Source organism: Lissotriton vulgaris, chromosome 9 (genome assembly GCF_964263255.1).
Source record: "Lissotriton vulgaris chromosome 9, aLisVul1.2, whole genome shotgun sequence".
Taxonomy (NCBI): Eukaryota; Metazoa; Chordata; class Amphibia; order Caudata; family Salamandridae; genus Lissotriton; species Lissotriton vulgaris.
Genome location: NC_141697.1, coordinates 143,955,642 through 143,978,675, shown reverse-complemented (window position 1 = coordinate 143,978,675; position 23,034 = coordinate 143,955,642). Strand labels below are relative to the sequence as shown.

Below are 23,034 nucleotides of genomic sequence, written 5' to 3'. Positions count from 1 at the left end.
TATAACTGCAGGTTCTTCCACTTGAAGTACCTGATTCTCTGTTTGATGTTGCTACGGAGGGAACCTTTGTCTATAATATGGCAACATGGCTTGTAGATCCTCAATTAAGGATGGCGGCAGATGGGCCATGTCCCTGTGGCGTGGTTCTGGTCGAAAGCTAAATTGATAACTATGACGTGGAGCCATTTACTCTTGCTGGTAATATTTTGCCTCTTCTTGATAGTCTTCATCCTACTCATCATCCTCTTGACACTTCACATGGAGCTGCAGAATTTTGAGTTTTGGGGTGAAAAATAGGTAAAAGTGCTCTGCAAAAAAAGGCCAGTTTTTTCCCCTAAACATTTCATCAACAAAAGGTTTGTGGTGCTAAATTCACCAGCTTTCAAGAACATACAGAGTTGAATAAAAAACCCTAATTTATCTACACAGTTTTCAGGTTTTTTAAGTGGTAGCCCATTTTTCCTATTTTTGTGCTCTAAACCTACTTCCAGTTTGTGTTGGAAACCAGTGTGAAACCCATGGGTGTTCCAGGAAAGCTATAGATTTGTGAAAATAAAAAAACAAGGTACTTACCTGTACACTGTGGTTCTCCAGTATTATTGAAAAAGTTACTTACCTTCGGTAACAATATATCTGTAAGAAACATAGGTTAGTTATAGATAGATTCCTTACCTTAGAATTACCCCCAGGCATCAAACTGGATCTGGAAATTTTGTTTGTCAGCAGTACTCCTGCGCATCAGAAGGTGGTGTTGGTCAACTCTGCATTCGTTGTCGGCGTCGTGGTCGCTGGGAAGACTTAGCTGATGGATAGGCACGAAAGAAGCTTTCATCAGCTATGACAGGACCGTGTTGAGTTCCCAGGGAATCGCTGGACGTTTTAATGGTGGAAAAACTCTAAAGAGTCCTTTCATAAATTGTTTTATTACTCTGGCAGACCAAAGAGAAACCTTTCTGTTTTTTTTTTGGTATCTTGAGATTGCAGCTAGCTGCACCTTAATATCCTGTTCTGACTAGATGTAGTAAATATGGTAGTATTTGCTCGGGTGTTGACTGTAGAGGGTGTAAAGAGTGATCTAAACAGCAGAACCTTTTCCATTTAGCCGCATACGTTTTATTGGTGATAATTGCCCTTGTGAGTGATGAGGAAGATCTCGCCAATCTTGAGGAATGTTCAGGGACTAAAATTCTCGGTCATGAGGTTCCAGGCTGACAAATTCAGAGAGCCTATCTGTGGGTGCACCACACGGGGATCGAATATGAGGGGATATCGACATCTTGAGGATTTCAGTGAATCAGAACTGCCTCAGCCATGCCGGTGCTATAAAGATCAGATGACACAGTTCTGGTTTCATTTTCCATAGAACTTTCAGAATAAGGGGAAATAGCCGGAATGCATATTCGAACATTCCTGTCCATCGGAGTTGAAGAGCATTCCCCCATGAACCCTTCTGAGGGAATCTGCTTGCAAACCTTTTGCATTTCTTGTTTTCCTTTGTTGCAAAAAGGTCTAGACCGGATGTTCTCCATTGAACGAATATTTGATGGATTCGATGGTGATACAACTCCCATTCGTGGCAGAGGTTGGAGGGTCTGCTTAGAGAGTCTGCCCATGAGTTGGGGATTCCAGGAACATGCTGGACCTGTAGTGAGATATTATGCTTCAGAAGCCACTGCCAAATTTCTTGAGCCTTAGCAGAAAATGTTTGAGACTTTGTTCCTCCCTGTTTCAGCAAGTAAAACATAGTGGTAGTGTTGTCTGTTCTCATCAGAACTGGGGAATTTTGGATTCTAGGGAGAAATGCTTGTAGGCCTAAAAACACAGCTTTTAGTTCCAGCAGGTTGATGTGCATCAGCGCTTCCTGAGAGTTCCAGTGACCTTGAATTTCCAGGTCCTGTAAGGGCGCTCCCCATCCTTGCAGTGATGCGCCCATTGTCATTATGAAACAGGGAGATTGAGCCTCGAAAAGTAGTCCTGTTCAAAGGTTCGTTCTTACCCCCCACCATGACAGAGCTTCTCTTACATGTGGAGTGATGAACACAAGATCCTCAAATGATCCTTGAGACTGTACCCATTGCCGATCGTTTTGCTCTTGAAGTAGTCGCATGTGCAGGTGAAAATTTGGAATTAGAGGAATGCAAGATGAAAGCATCCCCATGAAAGATTTGTACATTCTCACTGAAATATTCTCTTTTCTTTTGATCCGAGACGTGAACTTCAGGTTTTTTTAATGCGTTCCTCTGATGGGTATGCCTTTGCCTCTCTTGTGTTCAGCACTGCTCCCAGAAACTGCGGAGTTTGAGATGGTACCAGTGAGGAATTTTCAACATTGACCCTTAGACCTAGGGTTTTGAATAGCCGACGACAAGCTGCTAATGAGCTTTGAGCTGAGTGATAAGTAGGACCTTTTACTAGCCAGTCATATAGATACGGGTAGACCTGGTGTCCCTGTCTCAGAAATGCTGCCACTGGCGCCATACATTTTGTGAACACCCTCGGCGCTGACCGTAGATCAAAGGCCAACACCTCGAACTGATAGTGGCACCGCCACCTCGAACCTTAGGTACCTTCGATGTTTGATATGAATAAGGACGTGAAAGTATGCATCTACGAGATTTAATGATGTCATAAAGTCCTCCCTGTTTAACATTAGGAGCATTAGGAGCATTTCTTGTAGAGATAGCATTCTAAAGAGCTGGTTCTTTATGTATTTGTTCAAACCCCTTAAATCCATTACCGGCCTCCATTTGGTACTTTGTTTTTTCTTTATTAGGAAGAAACGGGAGTAGAAACCTTTTCTTCGATGTTGATGAGGGACCTCCTCTATTGCTCCCTTCAAAAGAAGACCTGTAATCTCCCTCTTTAGCAATGTCAGATGATGATGTTTCTCAGGGATGGGAGGCCGACTCGGGGGTTTTTGAATGAACTCTAGGGTGTGTCCCTGATGAATGTGTCTAGTACCCATTTGTCCGATGTTATTGCTAACCATTGTTGGTAATATTGAGAGAGGTAGTGGGCTTGATGAGGTTTGCATCGTGGCGAGGTGCGAGGTGCTCTTAAAGTGCCACTGCCATCTACCATTGTCCTGTGACTTTCCTCGTGCTGGAGGTCTTCTTCTGACCGACTGTTGTTGAAATGGTACATTATGGTATCGGTATTGCTGCTGATTTGCATATTGGAGATACCCTTGCTGCTGATCGGGTTGATATCTATAGAATTGAAAGGACTGCCTTTGCTGTTATTGTCCTCTTCCCCCTCTGCCTCGAAAGGATATTGCTGCTGTTGCAGTGTTACCAGAGAGCGTGCAGTGTCCGTGTCAGCTTTGATCCCTTGAAGCGCATCATCTATGTGCTTTCCAAAATGATTCTCGCCATCAAATGGCACATCAACATTCTTGGTGTCTGCGAAGAGCGATTGCCCCTGCCATGTGCCTGAAAGCCATTGAAGATATGTCCATGGCTATATCTATGATCTCTGGGCTTCCCTTGCTCCTTCTTGCAAGATTTACAGTGCCTCTTCCTTTTTATCAACTGGTAGATGGTCTAAAAAGGGTGCTAAATCTGACCACATTTGTCAGTAGTACCAACCTAATATGGCTAGCGTATTTGAAGTTTTGATGAACGTGGCAGCCATTACAGCAAAGCATTTCCTTGTACTATTACTTATTAGGAGGAGCCGAGCATGCAGCCAATGGATTTCTTGGGCTGCTTGCATGACCACGGATTCCAGTCTCGAGTGGACAATTAAACATGTTAGAGACGATTCCGGAGCCTTCATATTTTTTCTCAATCTTCGGTACTGCTATTGAAACTAAAGCAGGGCTCTTCATAATCTTTATCCCTTCTTCCCATATGTGGTTCACTATTGGGATGGCTTGGATTGATTTTCTAGCAGAATCCTTAAAATCATAAAGAAAAAAGTCTGCCTGTTTCACAGGAAGAGGTAAGTCAAACCTCTTAGATGCTCGCTCCAGTAGCTCGTGAAACCCTCCTATGTCTTCCTATGGTGAGTTCGCTCGGGAAGGTGAGGGACAAGGTGAAGAAGGTGCAACGTAGTCATCCCATTCATCGCCCACAGGTGCCTCATCTTGAGTCAGCTCTCCCTTTTCCAGCTGGTCCTCCACATCACTTTCTTTATAGTCATCCTTGATGGCTATCACTGTTGTAGGTAGTATTTTCTGTGTAGCCTGTGATGGCTGTGAAACTTCAGAAGAAGGTGCCACCTGCTGCTTATTCTCAGTGGTGAGTGCTGGAGCAAAAGCTACTGGGAATTATTTGTAATAGTCGCCTATAGTGTGTCTTAGGTTCAAAATCAATTAAATTGGTATTGAAATGGTATCTTCCTGTGGCGGCAGAATATTATCCTCTTTCTCCTCAAAATCATAGCTCTCCTGAAAGGATTCATATCACTTGGATTTTGGAGGAGGGCGATCCTCAAAAGAGAAATCTGTCTCCAAATACTCAGATTTTTCTCAATCTTCTTCCTCATTGTCTGTATCTTGGCATTTCACTTTGAGTTGTGATGGACTATAAGCAGGTCCAAACAGACCTTCCTCCTCAGATTGCTGCACTTCTAATAAATGAAAGTGTGGAAGTGGTGACATTTTACTCCAAGCTGCCAACTCAGATGACCTTCTTCCTGATTCCTGCGTCTTGGGAACCTTCTTTGCCTCTGTCGACGAGATTGGCAATGGTGTCTTCCTTTTTATCGTTATACTCATCGACTAGTATTTCGTCGTTGGTGATTTGAAAACTGTCATTGACGGGGTTGTCGCAGAGGTCATCGACAGAGTTCATTTAGTCGACGACAGGGTCTTCGTTATCGATGACCTTGTCGTCGTCGATGTCGTCATGGAAGCGGTCGTCAACGTGGCCGTCGACGTGGTAAGCGTTGTGATCCCAGTCGTTATTGATGTCGTCATCCTTGATATTGCTATCAGCGAGGGACTGACTGTCGACGATCTTGCTTTTTATGTTGATGTTGTTGCCGTTGACGGGGTCTTTTTTACCACAAATGTTTTTTGTGGATTATGAGGCACTGAGGAAGATGAAGCATACTTCCTAAGAGATGTGCTGACAGAGGGCAAAGAGGCTAGTAAAATGTCCTTAGTCTTAGAGACTTTAGGCTTCTTGGTCTCAGATTTAGTGGGAGCAGACTCCAGATTTATTTTGCATTCAGGAGTAGAATGAACCTCCTCAATATCTAACCCAGACTCTGATCTGGATTTTTCTTCTGTAGCTACAGAAGTAAACGTGCCTCTCTGTCTTTAAAAGTTTTCTTAGAGAAAGTCCTGCAGTGCATACAGTCTTTTGGTACATGCTTAGGATGTAAGCAGTAGAGACATTCCTTGTGGGGGTCTTCAGAAAACAATCTAACCTTCCCACAGGATCTCCAAGGTCTAAATAATCTCCTTTTAGATCCGTCAGACATTTTTCCCCAACCTGAAGAGAAGACAATACCTCTTCCTGAAGAAAGTTCTGAAGTGGAAACAAGCAGAGTCAAACGTTCACCTGCAGAGAGAAAAACTGAGCAGAACTCAGGGAGACTCCTTTTCACACGAAGTGCGGTAGAAATCTGAAGTTGAGTGGCTCTGCAGGGGATTGTGGTCGAAAGGGCTGGCGTCTCATTGGCTGTCAATTGGACATTATAAAAGGTCCAAAGGTAGGTAACAAAAGATAGATAACAAAACTGAGTCCCCTTTACACAGAGTTACAGTTATTTTTCTTCTAATACTGCTATGTTTCGAATCACTGTGAGATACACAGAGCCAACAACTGAGCTGCATTGTACAATACTTTTTCACTGTGTACCGAGTATATACAAATTTCTATGATGAAATATGTAGAGTGGAAAAATGGATATCAAGAAGACATATGTGTTTTCAAAATATGGAGTTTAGGAGCCATGGTTATTTGTACATCTCTGAACGTGTGGGCACATATAAGTTTGTGATTGAGAGGACATTTTTCAAACTGTCTTCTTTCTTACTCACTGTCTTCCATTTGAAAGCCAAAAATGCCAAGATATCCAATTAATAATAAAAAATGTTCTACTACTCTATGTTCCTACATGTCTTTTGAAATAAATAGCACCTTACTTGTGTGGATGGACTAGTGCCTGCGACAGGAGACAGGCCAAAATGTACTACAGGCGCATCACATTTTTCGACTGAAAACTGAACCCTTTTTGGCAATGTGGTTAGCTATGGATGTTTGTCCCTAATTCCGTCAGCACCAAACTAAAAATAAAGCACAAATGCAGTCCCTTATGTCTAGTGGGCTTTCTGCCCTCCCCCGCCCCCCCAGTGGGGAGCAAATTGGGGGTAATTCCCCCATCTGCTATCAGGGGGGAGAGGGATGCAGGCAGAAAATACTGTCTCTGCTATGAATTTCTGCCTCTGGGGGTAGGAATAGGGGTAAATACCCCTACCAGCTCCATTTGGGCTAGAAAGACTCTCAGGGGCATATGTACAAGGAAGTGGCGGAGTGAGGCGTTAGCCATCAAGGCTTAACGCCTCACTAAGCTACTTTAGAAACGCAAGGCTGCGCCATATTTACTAGAATATGTTGCAGCCCTGCGTTTCCCCCTGCGCTGGCGCTACACTTAGCAGTGTAGCACCAACGCAGGCACCCATGCAACATAGTGCAAGAGTTTCTGCGTGCAGAGGAGGATTGTTTATGTGTAGGAAGGTGTACCTTCCTGCAAATAAACAATCCTAAAAGGGAAACATCCTTTACATCGCGGTGATTACACCGCAATGCAGTTGCAACGCAGCCGTTACAACGCAAGTCGTTGAATCGACTTGCGCTGGATAGTGCTATAACCTAAGGAATAGTAAGATTTACTATTCCAACACCTTCCCTACTGTACATAGACTGGTGTTGGAATAGTAAATCTTACTATTCCTAAGTCAAGCGCCCTCCAGCACAAGTCATTGTAATGACGTGCGTTGTAAAGATTGCGATGTAAGATACCGCAATCATTTTGATCGCGTTGTTACATTACATATTCATCCTAAAATGCAATTTTGTCACTTTTATGTGTGCTGCTTAATGCAGCCCATATGAAAGTCACAAAATGTCATGTTTTTTTCTTATTATTTGTGAACAGGAAGGGGGACCTTTCTGTACTCAAACAATCCATGACAGTTTGCTTTTTCCATGTCTGCTGCACAAGGCAGCACACATCGAAAAAGCAAAAACGAAGAGAAATAATGCATTTTTCCTCGTTTCCCCAAGTTAAGACCAGGTTTTCCCTATGTACACTGTCCCTTGTAGATAGGGGGCAGCGGAAAAATCAATGGGTGTTGTGGTGGAACGCCCACTGCAACACCCACTGCACAATGTTTCATGCTAAGTGAAAGGTGGCCTTATTTACAAAGCAGTGTTAAGCCACATTAGGGTGGCTTAACGCTGCCTTGTAAATAAGGCTAAGCCCCTATCGCCGCCACGTCTGAAAAAGTGACATTGTGGTGGCAATAGGGGCTTGTACATATGCCCCTCAGTGTCTTTTTGGGGGAGGCTTGACCTTGCCCATGGTGGGCATCCCCACCCCCTATATTTTTTCCCTATTGTATAGGGAGATTTCTGCCTCCCAGAGGTTGTGGGGGGGGAGGCTGAAAGACTGACTGACCCACCCCTTTATGGGGTGGGTCCAAGGTGGGCAGCACCTACCCCTATGTTTTTTAACAAAAATGGATCCTTGTGTACAGTGGCCTTTCTGACCTCCCAGGGTGTTGGTGGTGTAGATTGGGGTAATCACCCTAATCCACTCCCCGGGGAGCAGTAAGACTGCTTGTGCCCTTATGGAGTGAGGACATGTCACCCCTATATTTTTTTCCCTCATGTCTAGTGAGCTTTCTGCTCCCCAGAGCGGGGGCACATTAAGGATAATCAACCGCTCAACCCCCCCAGGGTGCAGAAGGACTGTATATGCCCTTTTTGGAGTCGGGATATGGCCATGCCCGTGGTCGAAATCCCCTACCCCTATAATTAAAAAATAATTCTGTGGTGTCTAGTGGGATTTCTGCCCCCAATGGTCCAGATTGGGGTAACCATCCCTATCTGCCCCCTCAAGGAGGGGGGGGGGGGGAGAAAGACTGCACAGCCACCTTTTAATGGGGTGGGGAGATGGTCATGCCCATGTTTTGCAGCCCTATCACCTATATTGTTTTTTTATAATATTCCTTGGTGTCCAGTGGGCTTTCTGCCCTCTGCAGGAGCAGATCGGGGGTTAAAGGTTGACAGTATTATTTAATATTATTTATTTATTTAAGTATTTTTATAGAAGACTACTAGCCGGGGCGTCTAGGCGCTGGAAGAATAGGCACACAGCATACACTAAATGCCATATTTCCAGTCCATGCACAGGGTTACAGAGTAAAGAGCCATGTCTTTAGTCCCTTCCTAAAAGACGATACAAAAGGGGATGATGGACGGAGCGTTTGAGCAAATCAAACACTCACCCCCAGTCAACTGATCTGGGTTTAATCCATCACCATTCTTTAGCTCACTCAGCCACCCCAGTTCAGACAATGCCATATGCAAATCAGTCTGACCCTGTGCCTCATGGGAACAGTCCAGCCCGAACTGCCAAGCCATGTCTTCCCTGGACCGGAAACAAGCATCCTGGGAGCGGTTTCGGATTCATACTCCTCATCAGCCAGGCTATCCTGAATCCAGTGGCCAAGTGAGCAAGGGACTCACGTCTGAGCATACCCTTCCAACTTAGGGCGAACAAAGCGATACAAAAGGGGATGATGGACGGAGGGTTCGAGCAAATCAAACACTCACCCCGAGTCAACTGATCTGGGTTTAATCCATCACCATTCTTTAGCTCACTCAGCAACCCAAGGTCAGACATGGCCATATGCAAATCAGTCTGACCCTGTGCCTCATGGGAACAGTCCAGCCCGAACTGCCAAGCCATGTCTTCCCTGGACCGGAAACAAGCATCCTGGGACCGGTTTTGAATTCATAATCCTCATCAGCCAGGCTATCTTGAATCCAGTGGCCAACTGAGCAAGGGACTTACGTCTGAGCATACCCTGCCAACTTAGGGCGAACAAAATGATACAAAAGGGGATGATGGACGGAGCGTTTGAGCAAATCAAACACTCACACCCAGTCAACTGATCTGGGTTTAATCCATCACCATTCTTTAGCTCACTCAGCCACCCCAGTTCATACATGGCCATATGCAAATCAGTCTGACCCTGTGCCTCATGGGAACAGTCCAGCCCGAACTGCCAAGCCATGTCTTCCGTGGACCGGAAACAAGCATCCTGGGACCTGTTTCGGATTCATAATCCTCATCAGCCAGGCTATCTTGAATCCAGTGGCCAAGTGAGCAAGGGACTCACGTCTGAGCATACCCTGCCAACTTAGGGCGAACAAAGCGATACAAAAGGGGATGATGGACGAAGCGTTTGAGCAAATCAAACACTCACCCCCAGTCCACTGATCTGGGTTTAATCCATCACCATTCTTTAGCTCACTCAGCCACCCCAGTTCAGACATGGCCATATGCAAATCAGTCTGACCCTGTGCCTCATGGGAACAGTCCAACCCGAACTGCCAAACCATGTCTTCCCTGGACAGGAAACAAGCATCCTGGGACCGGTTTCGGATTCATAATCCTCATCAGCCAGGCTATCTTGAATCCAGTGGCCAAGTGAGCAAGGGACTCACGTCTGAGCATACCCTGCCATCACCACCCCCTTTTGTACCACTTTATTCGCCATAAGTTGGCAGGGTATGCTCAAACGTGAGTCCCTTGCTCACTTTGCCACTGGATGCAAGCAAGCCGGGCTGAAGACGGCTGGAATGCCATAAACCGGTCCTCGGAAGGTTGTTTCCGGTCCAGGGAAGGCATGGCTTGGCAGTTCGGGCTGGACTGTTCCCATGAGGCACAGGGTCAGACTGATTTGCATATGGCCATGTCTGAACTGGGGTGGCAGAGTGGGCTAAAGAACGGTGATGGATTAAACCCAGATCTGTTGACTGGTTGTGAGTGTTTGATGGGTTCAGATGCTCCGTCCATCACCACCCCCTTTTGTACCGCCTTCCTAAAAGACAGCAGCTCAGAAGCATTTCTCAATAAAATGGTAGCTTATTCTACCATCTTGTGGTGATACTGAAGAAACTTTTACCACCCCATCTCTGAAGACGGAAAGTAGGCTGTTACTAACTTGAGTGAGGTCAACCGAAGTGTACATCCCGGAATATGCCATTTATAGCGCTTTATCAGGTAGCTAGGGCCAACATTAAGTTGCACTCACCAGAATGCCTTGCAGAGTTCTTAATTCACCACCTATAAATGAGCAGGTACGGTTTACACAAGAAAGTGTTTTGGGTTCAGATAGCTTTTTTATTGTCTAAACATATTGTGTAAAAAGACAAAATAAAAACAATGTTTGATACACAATTTAAAAATAACTCCTAGATCAGTAATTTAGATACATTAATCCTTCATCCAAAATGATTAGAAAAACAAAATGGGTTAGAAAATCAAATCAGTGCTGACTGTCTCTAATGCTAAACTGTGCAAGAATAAAACAACTTTTGGCAAATTGTGACTGACTAAGAGAAATACACCTCTCTCACTAAGACCATAGACTGGATAACATTTCCTGTGAGACCACTAGCATGTTAGGTAAAGCTTAGCACTGTAATAAAAGATAGATAGCACCATTCAGGGAAAGACGGGTGTCAAGATTTTAGTATTTGTAAATGTCGGCTTCCACAAAACTGCACTACAACATAGTTTTCATGAAATTAACTTCACAAATGATGAACTAATAAGAACTTGACAAATACACATAATACGTTTAGCTCTCAAATGTTTTTTCAATCAGAATTTGACTGAACATAATTTACTTTTGTTTGAACACAAAAGCTTTTCTTTCAAAATAATGTTAGATTGGGGTATTTTCCCTAGTTTGAAATCTAAACTGGGGGAAGCTAAGTCAGTGTTATGTATACAAGGTGCAATATAAACGTAACAATTTTGCTCTGTACATTTTATGTAATTGTTATGTTTGCTGATGATTTATATCCCTTCTCTACCATTCTTGTGGTCCTCCCTCTAGCGATGTACAGCACTTTAAGAACACATGTTTTCTTTCTTTGATCCGCTACTTCCTATGGAAAAACCTTCGAAGGCCATGTTTCTCCTTTCTTCGCTTTTCCTTTTCACTTGCAGCATCTGCTTGAACTTGGGTCAATATGGAATCCCAGTCTTTCTTCTCCAGCACCAACTCTGGTGTTTTTGTTTCTGTAAAATGGAACAATGGATATGTGATTAGAATTGTAACACAGAACGTGAATATTAGGTGACAAAATGAAGCTGGAGCAATGTTGGACAAAAAAAGAAAACTCCAGAAAGGAATTGTCATATCCTCGTTCTTTCGTGTATAACCTGATCCCACTTACAGAATTGTTCCAAGACTTGTCAATACATCCAGACAGAATTATTGTAGGATCACGCAGAAGAAGCAAGTATTAGCATGTCAACACAATGGGATGTTAGGGATTGCCAGAACTCTAGGGATTCTAGTTCCACGTTTTAGGAACAGTACTTCGGAGTGTGCAATCCCGAGCAGGTGGTAAGATCCTCAGTTGGTGGGAATTCAGTCCCACACTTACTAATGCTCTTAAGTGCTGCTAGCATGATGCAAAGCAGCGGTAGGTATTTTCTTTCCAGCGCAAAAGTTATTTTGGCGAGCCTTTTCATAGAGCAAAATTGACTCTGTGCTGCTTTGGCTCAATGGGCCATTTCTAGATGGAAGATCACCAAGAACACCCATAGGTTTTGAGACAAAGCCCAATCTACTAAGTTAGCCTGAGCAGACTTTGCATCAAACACTATCACCTCCTAGAAGCAGGCACAATCAGAAATGCTTTCATTTCACTCAGGAACCAATGCATTGCATATGTGCTGCAGTACACTGCACACATCCAATGCGTCTGACCCTTTTGCTGTTGAACATGCATAGGTAATGTCTACAAGCAAGGTAGGCTCACAATACAAATCTTACACTGGATAGCACACAATCATCTCCATGTCATGGCGTGAGGCTGACTATGACGCACAGATGCCTACTTATGTACCAACACATGAGATGACACAAGCAGCATGCCAGTCTTAGTAGATATAGCTCTGCTCTTCCTAGTTACAGTTGCTTTCAAAACATTTTTGCCAGGCACATTTCTACCTTTTTTGCTAAATTCCTCTTCACTCTCCCTAGTTCTCCGTAAGTCCCCAGATTAAGACTGGAACAGTCTAACAATTTCTTTAGGGTGGAGCAAAAGCATTTGAAGATTTGCAAGGCTCTGAAAACCTAGCATTTTACATGGCAGGTTACCCTGTGCAACATGCTGAGGCACCAGGTAGATTTCCCCATTTCTATTTATAGTATCAGGCGATCCCTACAGACATACGTATGTGGTACAAATGCTTGCTAAAATTATGTAACACAATACAGGTTGTGTAACGTTTAGGAGTAGAGTTGATTTCATGTCAATTTTGCTTCTATTCCGGTTGTTTCAAAAGGGTAAAGGAGTCATTTGTACAAATCAAAATCTTTTTTTGCCACTTGGAGGCTTGATGAAAAGGGCTATGGTGTTGCTTTATGGCAGAGTCACTGTGTATGTTTTAATGTGGGAAAGGCTGTAGGAAGAAGGCATGACTCTGTGATTCAGATTTTGGCTAATCATGAAATGGAGGGGACTACCTTGACTTGATCCAAAAGTATTATTTGGTTGCTGGTAGCCTTGAGGCCTGGGTGATGTGTGACATAGGAAACTATGCTCAGTGGAGGCATGCTGGCGTTCGGTGAGGTGAAAAGTGTGTGTGTGTCTATCTGTTTGTGTCTGTCTGTCTGTGTGGGGGGATGTATAGTACCCTGATAGATATCTCAGGTGAGCAGTTCATGGTTATGAGTAATTTCCTTCCACTACATCTCTTGCTTGAGAGACATAAGAATGCAAGCTTCTCTCTCATTTACTTTCTCCCAGTTACAAAATGAAGCCCTATGATCCACTGCATATAACCCCCATAATTCTGTCAACATTCCATAGTACGCGAACACTGGAGGCATTGGCTTCCAACACTAACTTCTATAGTGTACCAGGAAGCCCATTAGTGTGATACAGTACCTGGGAGAACAGACTCTGGGTCAGTGGTCACTATCTCTGTGATGCTGTTTGCCTCTATGGAATTTTCAAATGCGTCGGCCTCTGGTGGGAGCTGGAAGGAAGGTGTCCGCCTGTTAATATACAACATTTAGCCATCAGAGAGAGGTCACATACTTAAAAAGCACAACAACTGGCAAATGGTGGTTCATCTTTTTTTTTTTTTTAATTTCTTTATTTGTTTTCATTTTTTTGCAATTCAAAACATGTACAGTTACAGCTGAAACGAGCAACCTGGGTTACATAGTTGCTTTAATGGTATTACGGACTGTGATTATTATGCATCTGTAGTTGCGACGTGTCCCAAGTGGGTGGGATGTCAGTCGAACGACCCCTGCGTGGGATCACTGTGCGTGCAATTATTGAATCTGAACGCTTGTAGGAGTGGTTTTAGTTGCTGTGCACTGCATATGCGGGGCGGTTGGGACTGTGGGGTTGGGGGAAAAGGGGAGGGGAGAAGTCGGGGGGCACAATGGAGGATTAATGGGGTGCTAACTGTGTGAACGTGCCCAAAGAAAGACCCTGGTGATCTGATCTCTATCATTTACCCTTTGCCTCGTCGCTGTCAGTTTACCACCCATTTGGAGAGTACACTTGGTTCCATGTGTTAGGGGGAGGGGGGTTTTGGCTGGGATCTGAGAATGTAAGTATGTGAGTCTCTGTTAAGTGCGCCTAGTGCAGATCATCTCTACTTGCATCTAGTACCCTTTCAGGTTCCGATCGCGGGGATTGAGGACCTCGCTAAGCCTTCTGAAGGTCCAAAAGTACAGCATCTCATGCGGCCACCAGTGGGGTTTTGCAAAGCCCCAGTTCGTCCTCTCACCGAAGTGCTAGACTCTCCGCCTGCGCCCAGTTCATGAGGGAGCCATACCATGCTTCCCGTGGTGAGGGTTCAGGACATTTCCATCGCCTGGTGATCAGGTGGTTAGGTCTAGGTTAATGAACCAGGACGTCACCCTCTATTTTTTGGCCCTATAGAATAGATACGAGATGCATATCTACTGTGTATTCTCCACTGTGCATTCAGTGCAATCTGAGAGGTTGGAGGTGACCAATAGCCAGTAAGAGGTTAGGGTGGTGCAGCACCATAGCATATGGATCAAGTCTGCATTTATCAGTTTGAAGCGGAGGCAGTGCGCGTCAGTGCGCTGAAAGTATCTATTCATTTTTTCAGGCGTGAGGTACGTAGTGTTGCATGAGGCAGAACCTAGCATTTCTGAGTATGAGTACTGGTCCGGCTAGGATGCCTTCCCATTCTTTATCAGTGATAGGGCGGTGGAGGTCAGTATCCCAGTGGTTTCTGAGCAAGGTCAGCGGATGTGTTGCATGCATGTGCAACGATTCAGTGAATCATTTAACAAAATGTCTCCCTGTGCCCATGACATGGATGTATTGGATCGCGTGGTGTGTTTAGGTTTCTGCGATACGTCTCCCTACAGTGACCTCAGTGCTGCGAGCAGGGAGGCATGCAGTAGGAACTGCCCTCTTGGCAGTTCGCCTTCTGTCGCTAGTGTGTCAAAGGGTGCTAGTCACAGTAGGGATCTCCTAGTGTCTGCAACTCTGCGGCTTCCCATGTTAGAAGGTCAATCCTGGTAATGATACTGCAGCCTCGCGGCATGCCTAGTATGGGTACAATAGATGCATACGTAGTGTGGTTCTTCATAAGGGAGAGGGCAGGGCGTGTTTAAAGCATTTGTAGACCACAACTAACATCAGTTGTGCAGGCGTCTTGCCCGATCTCCCAGGGTGAAACCATCTCAGGATTAACGGATGGGACCAGGCTTGTTGGTGTGTGGCCATGTCTCCCAGGTGGTGCCCGCTGATCCACCTGGCCACCCATTGCAGTTGTGCCACCAGATAGTAGTGTTCTTTTGCTTGTGGTGAACCACAAGTCCTCCTTGGTCAACTGGTTGGTATAATGTGGACAGCGCAATCCAGCATCGCGTGGCATTCCAGATAAAGTCCTGTATTGTGCGCTCGAATGATAAAAATACATTAAGACAGATATAAAGCAGTAGGTTCATGAAGGAGTATAAAAGTCAGGGCAGCACCACCATCTTTAGCAAAGCTATGCGGCCCATGACTGTTAGTGGTAGGCTCGGCCAGAAGGTCATCTGCGATCGTATGGTGGTCATTGCTCGCGTGACTTCCCATCTAGCAGGTCTTCAACTTGGTGGTAGATCCTGACCCCCAGGGCAGCGGGAGACCACAGGTTGCGATTGTATGCTTTTGCCATTGATGATCAGTTCTGGGTCTGAGGCAGATGGTTCAAATGGGTATCAGCCCAATTTTGTCCAATTAGCCCATAGGCTGGAAAGGAATGCTAAATCAGTGAGTATTTTTGTTACATTGTCTCGGGGTGACAATGTCTCTGATGTAAAGGAGAAGGTCATCTGCATAAAGCGAAACCAAGTTTGTTCTGTCACCTAGAGGTAACCCACATTCTGCCCTTCCTTGCCGAAGCGCCACTACCAGCAGTTCCACAGCTAAAGAGAACAAGAGCTTTTTTTTTGGGACTGTGGGGGCATGCGGATCGGCTAAAGATATTGAAGATTGTAAGGTTCCAACGTATCATGGTTGGACCGCACGAGTCGTAAACGGGTGACATTTGTGTGGTTATTTCCACAAGAGTACTATTTTAAGCCATTGAAGGGAACGTCAGTGTAGTTTCTGTATAACATAAAAGGAGTAGGGGTTGGCTGAGTATAAGGTCACAGCTCGCATTTGAGCGGGGACGTTAATAAGGGTCCTTTAACGAGTTGCAAATAACGGGCAATTAGTACTCTCTCACGTGGAGCTGTTTAAATATTACAGAACCAGATTTGTAGTATAATTTATAGAGGATGTGAATGAGTCTTGTGGCCAAATGATTGCCCGCACCCAGCTCTGAAACATATTGGATTATCCTTATTCAATGGACGGATATCAGGACTGTGTTCGTCGTTCTATGTGGGACACTTTGAACTGAATCATGAGTACAAATATTCAGACTGGGGATTCCGGTATTCATACTATAACACAAGAATAGATGCGGTCCATTTTCGATTCTGGCTTGTTGATTTCTACGTTTGTGCCTTGAAAAAGTCGGCAAATCGTGTGCTGGGAATTTTAATACTTTTATAATATGAATAATGTAATGTAATGTAAGTGTTATTTTATATAGCGCAACTATCACTCCACGGAGCATCTTGGCGCTTTGAGTAGACCAGCAAGAAAGGGTTCAACTGCTAATCATGGGGGACTTACCACTTCAGATTAAACTTTTGCATAATGTGTCCGGAAGGCTAAAGACCCAGATCTTCAGCGACTTCCTAAAGGCTGATTCAAGGGTGATTTGACGAAGAGGCAGGGGGAGTTCTTTCCAGGCCTATGATCCCAAAACCGCCAGTGCCTTTCCTCCACTGGTTTTTAGCCTAAAGGTGGGGATGGTGAGCAGATTTGCATTTGAGGACCTCAGGTTACGCGAGGGTAAGTATCGTTTAAACATTCTCAGTAGGTAGTTGGGCCCTCGTGAATGATAGGCCCTAAACCTGATCAATAGGACTTTAAACAGCACCCTCTTATGGATCGGTAGCCAGTGAAGGGTATTCATTGCTGCAGTGGCTGATGTCCTCGTTTGCCATCTCAGCACCAATCTAGCTGCTGCATGCTGGACCATCTGCAGCTTATGAACAACTGCCCTGTTTGTCCCTGCATATATGCTGTTGCAATAGTCTAAGCGGGATGTTATAAGTGCTACCGCCACCATTTTTCGGGCTGAGAGTGGTATTAGGTCGAAGAATTTCCTCAGACCTTTTATGATGCTAAAACAGGTTCCCGCCACTACCAGGGTCTGTTGTTTGAAAGACAGAGTAGCATCAAACTTAATCCCCAGATTTCTAACTGAGTTAATGGTATTTGGGGGCGCGGTGGCATCTTCTGGCCACCATTGTGAGGGATTGAAATCATTATGTTGGCCAAAGGGCAGGATTTCAGTTTCCCTGTGTTGCACCTCAGGTGGTTATTGCTCATCCATTCGAAGGTGGCTTTGAGACAATTTTTCAGGTTGTTTTCAGCCTCTGTGGTATCATCATCTAACACCAGGATGAGCTGAGTATCATCCGCTTACGAGATGGTGTTGATCTCGAAGGATGATATTAGTGCGATCAGGGGGTCCATATATACGTTAAAGAGCGTGGGGCTCAAACAAGAGCCCTGCTGTACCCTTGAGGTCAGATGTTTCTCCTCTGATCTAAAATGGCCTAAAGCTACTACTTGCCGCCTGTCTACCAGGACATTTTTAATCCAACCTAGTACATTCCCTTCAACACCTGCAGCGGCTAGACGGTCAACAAGGATGGTATGTGAGACCGTATCGAAAGCCGCGGACAGGTCCAGCAGTAACAGGATGGAATTCTTTCCCTGGTCCATTGCGGCTCGCAATGTCTCCGTAGTAAAAAGGAGGGCAGGCTCTGTTGAATGTTGGGCCCTAAAACCTGCCTGATTTGGATGCCAGGCATTATTTTCCTCCAGGAAGGCGGTTGCTGTTTATTTACAAATGTCTCTGTTAATTTACAGAGAACTGGAAGCAGCGAGATAGGTCACAGGTTTGAGAGAGTTGCGGGGTCTGCTATCTGCTTTTTTTGTAGAGGTTTTACTGATGCTAGCTTCCATTCTGCAAGGATTAAGGCGTGGTCAAGGGAGGAATTTATTATGTTGTTTATGGTGGGATTGACAATGTCCACCATGGACTGTAGGACCAGAGGCGGACAAGGGTCAAACGGGGAGCCTGATTTTATGGCCAGTATGGCTGCCCCGGTATCCTCTCGATTAATCGGAGAGAACCTACTCATAGTGGCTACACCTGTCCTAGCCCTAATAACCCAATTTTCAGTCAGTGACATAGGTAGAGGGAAATCTTTGATAAGAGTATGAATTTTATCCTCAAAGAAATCTGCTATGGTATTGCAGAGTGTTTGGGAAGGGGGGATTTCTTTCTGCAAGGATTTGGGATTCATAAAAGTATTTACTATATTAAAGAATTCTTTTTGTTTATTACTGTTATTGTTTATAGCTTCCGAGTAATAATTAGTTTTCGCCATTTTTATCAAGGCGTGATATTCTCGCCGTGCCGTTTTATACATATTCAGGTCATTTTTTCCATACTTTCAGCGCCATTCTCGCTCTAAAATCCTCACCTCCCCTTCTTTTTTTTTAGGGTCAGTGAGAACCAGGGTGCGGATGTCTTCTTATTCCGTGCTTCCTTTCTGGGGACTATTCTAGAGCCAGTAGGACCTGTCTTTATGCTAAGTTCCATTATCAATTCCCCAAATAGCCGGGTGTCCCTAATCAGATCTCCTGTGAGGGAGGCTCTCTTCTTAAGGGCTTTATTCATAAAGCCAGGGTGTCCTATGATGGTCTTCCAGCAGGGTTTTCTCTGTGGCGGTGCTGTCGCTTTTACTGTACTCTTAATCTTACCCACTAGACGACCCTTAAGTGGGAGTTTGAAAGGGATAAAGTTGTGGTCTGTCCATGTTTGTATCAGTGGCCGTTTGACATTAAGTGTTTCTAGGTTGGAGTGAATGCAGTCAAGGTTATGGCCTGCCCTATGTGTGGTATCTATTGTGAGCTGGGATAGGCCTAGGACGGTCATTATGTCCTTGAAGCAGTTTGCCGCTGGGTGTGTAGAAGAGTCCTGGTGCAGATTTATGTCCCCTAAAAGTGTGAAATTAGCGGACCTGAGCGCTAGGTTACTGAGTACTTCCCCAATACTCACCAGGATCTCATTTTGCTGTCCTGGTGGCCGGTACATTAATGCTCCTGCCAAGGTGAACGAGTCATGGACTTTTATTGAAAAGCCCATACTTTCTGCTCCTTTGAGGTCCGGAAGATCGTATGTTGAACACTTCATGGTATCCCGATAGATTATTGCAAGGCCTCCTCCGCGTTGGTTAGGTCTATCTACCATTGAGATAAGGTAACCCGGGGATAGGGCGTTCGCAATATCCGGGTTGCACCAGGGTTTCAGCCATGTCTCCGTTATAAAGAGGCAGTCTAAATCCCCTTCCGCTATTAGATCAAAAACGTGCAAGGCATGCTTGCTCACTGATCTTGCATTGATGAGCCCGCCTTGTTGGCCTTTTGAATGATCGTCTTCCTGTGCCATTTCGCAAGACCCATACATTACCGTACATTGATTACAACCCAGAGACCCCTCCCAATTTGCCATGGTCAGGGTCTGGGCGCATGCTCTAAGGCCAGGATTGAGTGACAATATAAAGTCTCTCGTGAGCGGTTGTTTTGGCTCTATTTGGGCAGAGTCCCTGGCCCTAGGCCCGGTCGTGGCGCGGACGGGCGCAGACGGGCTTGCCTTTTGCGCGCCCGCTGCGCGCGTCCGCCGCGCGTTTTGAGCATCAGGTTCCTTTTATGTGCTCCTGCCTTGGGATTGCTAGGGGGCGTGTCGCGCTCTGCCGGTCCGCCCTCCACACAAGCAGCAACAGCTGTGGTGGACCGGGGTCGGAGCGAGCAGCGAGCGGAACTTTAGGCAGGCTTGAAGAAATAGAACAGGTAGGCCTGTCAGGTCACAAAGTGCAAAACAGTTTTTTTTTTAAGTTAAAAGAGATCCCAGCAGTGCCCAAACACCCAGATTAAACAAAAGCGCGGCTAGCAACTCAGCGCGCGCCCTGCTTCAGTGCCTCTTTTATGTGCTCCTGCCTTGGGATTGCGAGGGGTGCGTGTCGCGCTCTGCCGGTCCGCCCTCCACACAAGCAGCAACAGCTGTGGTGGGCCAAGGTCGGAGCGAGCAGCGAGCGGAACTTTAGGCAGGCTTGAAGAAATAGAACAGGTAGATCGGTCAGGTCACAAAGTGCAAAACAGTTTTTTTTTTAAAAGTTAAAAGAGATCCCAGCAGTGCCCAAACACCCAGATTAAACAAAAGCGCAGCTAGCAATAAAGACTACTGAACAGCAAGAAGAATGACCTTACTGGATTTCTGTTTTTGATTAATATTGTTGAGTTGTCTCCGTTTGTAGTATAGGGTATATATATACACCCAAGGATGTGACAAACTTAATCAGGACTAAATAAGGACTAGTGGTGTGCTGTAAGAGCCTCCGTTTTTGTGTTTAAATTGGTTGCACATTGAGTTGTGCTGATAACACCGTTAGGTAGTAGGTGTTTGGGGCTAACCTAGCACCCGTGTACAGAAATATAGTAGAACACTTGTATTTTTCATGCTCAATTATTGTTAGATTATTTTATGCCTAGTGAATGTGGATACATTTCCCTGTAAGGGAACACTACTACCTGTATATTTATGCTAGAACAAGAGCAGGGACAGGGGGCATCCCTGACTAGTGCCATGACCAATGGCCACCTGCCCCGTCTTCACTCTGGGGTATGGTGTATAAAAGTTTAAGTGGATGCAAGAAGCAATTGACAAGGCCATATCTGAGTAGGATGGCGAATAGTTATTCCCATTCCAGAATATAAAATGCTTTTTCTACATCAAGAAGTAGGACCTCCTCCACTCGCAGGCTCCTGCCTGCGCCTCATCCGTGGTGGTCTAGTGTAAGAACACCCTGCTCTGCTTCAATTCCACTCTGTTCCGTGTCCTCTGTGCCAGTTTTTCTCTTTTTGCTCTTTCAATTTGTCTCTTTCTCCTTTTACCCTTTCTGCCTGGCACTTTCTTGCTTTTTCTGGTTTTGGCGTTTCTCTTTTGCCTCTTTTTTCTTTTGCCTCTTTTCTCTTTTGCCTCTTTTTTGCCCCCTTGTCACGTGATCGCTGCTTCTTCTGCCCCTTTGGTCCCTCCCCCCTAGGGTGTTGCTCCTGCCTCCCAGCAGATTGCCCTCCCTCCAACCCGAACTTAATGGCGGCCACTGCATTGCCATGCCGCTGGTGCACTGAACGCGCACCAAAGCCAAGCCCATCTGTGCCGGTCCGGGACCTGACCGCTACCAGTGCCAGGGAACCTGGTCCCCTGACACCCCACCATTATGACCCCAGCACCCTTCACGCTCTCAACCCTAGACGCAGCAGCAACTGCCACCTCTTAACACCGAGCAACACCCAAGGCCCAATTTCTTGCCACCATTGCCGCCGCACCTTCACCCACCTCTGGACCCCAGGAGTAGCCCCAGCCCACTGGACGCCAGTGCACCCAAACCACTGAAATGCATCCTCCTCAATGTGCATTCCCTGTACAGACACACCATAGAGAGCTGGGACCTCCTCAACACTCACACGCCTGACGTCGCCTTCCTCACAGAGACCTTGACCAACACCAGCTTCGGGAAACATCCATGACAACGCGGTCAAAACACCGCGCTGCCATTACCACGCGACTTTTACAACGCAAGTTGTTACCACGACTTGCGCTGGAGGGCGCTCTAGACTAAGGAATAGTAGATTTACTATTCCAACACCTTCCCTACTGTACGTAGGCTGGTGATGGAATAGTAAATCTAACTATTCCTAAGTCCAGCACCCTACAGCGCAAGTCAAAACCTGCGTTGTGATGTACCGCGATCTAAAAGATCGTGTTGTAACATCATACGACCCCAGCTTCAAAACCCGACAGCGCAACAGCCATCCCCGATGAATACAAGATCCTGAGAAAAGACCGACCCCCCACCCAGGGGGAGGCCTCACCATCATCCACAAAGCTCCCTCTGCATGACATTCACTGACTCGGACAACGCCTCACCCCCCATGGAACACATCCACTTCCAGAACCAGGCCAACCCCAGAACGACGCTCCGCTGAACCCTCATGTACAGACCATCTGGCCCCTGCACTATGTTTACAAACGTCATCCCGACCTCATCACACCCCACACCGTCCCCTCCACAGACTACATACTACTTGGAGACCTAATTTTCCTCCTGGACAGCCACAATGATCCCAACACCACCACCCTCCTAGAGAATCGCCAACTGCGCCAACACACTCACTCCCCTCCAGAAGACTACAAGACGACACAACAAGAAAGCAAACTGGTTCACCACAGCACTCCAAGAATCCAAGTGCTCCTGCGGACGACTGGAAAAGATGTGTAGAAACAGCAAAACTCAGGAAACACGCACCGCCTACACAAAACAGCCACCACAGCACACCATCAACTCATCAAATCCACTAAGAAGAACTTCCTCCAAGACAGAATCCTCTCCAATGCCCACAACTCCAGGGAACTCTTCTCCATCATACAGGAATTTGCCAAACCCAACAGCAAAACAACAGACATCCCTCCATCCCAAGACCTCTGCAACAGACTCAGCTCCTTCTTTCACTTCAAGATCAAAATACTCTACGACAACTTCGACGGCCAAGACCTCTGCACCACCTCATCCCCCACCCCCAGCGACCCCACCCAACAGACCCTACTTACTTGGACCCAACCCACGATAGAAAACACCCTAAAGATCATGAAGAGCATCCACTCTGGAGCACCTTCAGATCCTTGCCCGCCACGCATCTTCCACAGGGCCGCCACAGCCATCGCACCCAAGCTGCGGCAAACCATCAACTTCTATCTCGAGACCGCCACATTCCCTGACAACTGGAAGCGCACCGAAGTCAACCCCCTCCTAAAGAAACCCTCCGCAGACCCGACGGACCTCAAGAACTTCAGAACCATTTCACTGCTTACTTTCGCAGCTAAGGTCATTGAAAAGGCCGTTAACACCCAGCTAGCATACTTCATCGAAGCCAGTAACATCCTAGACACCTCCCAATCCAGATTCCACAGCAACCACCACACCGAGACTGCCCTCTTTGCTGCCACAGATGACATCCGTGCCCTCCTCGAACAAACGGCAGCCCTCATCCTCCTGGACCTATCAGTAGCCTTTGAAACCATCTCCCA

General features: G+C 45.9%; 1 protein-coding gene across 1 annotated transcript in view; it reads right to left on the bottom strand.

Moving 5' to 3' along the window:
• Nucleotides 1–10,347: 10,347 nt before the first annotated feature.
• Nucleotides 10,348–23,034, bottom strand: part of SPTBN5 (spectrin beta, non-erythrocytic 5) — a 2,284,272-nt gene continuing 2,271,585 nt past the window's right edge. The window contains exons 71-72 of the mRNA XM_086937224.1: nucleotides 13,158–13,267; nucleotides 10,348–11,274 (exon numbers count right to left, since the gene is read on the bottom strand). Of these exons, the coding sequence (XP_086793350.1) occupies nucleotides 11,135–11,274; nucleotides 13,158–13,267 (250 nt within the window). The 3' untranslated portion in view covers nucleotides 10,348–11,134. The remainder of the gene's footprint in view (nucleotides 11,275–13,157; nucleotides 13,268–23,034) is intronic.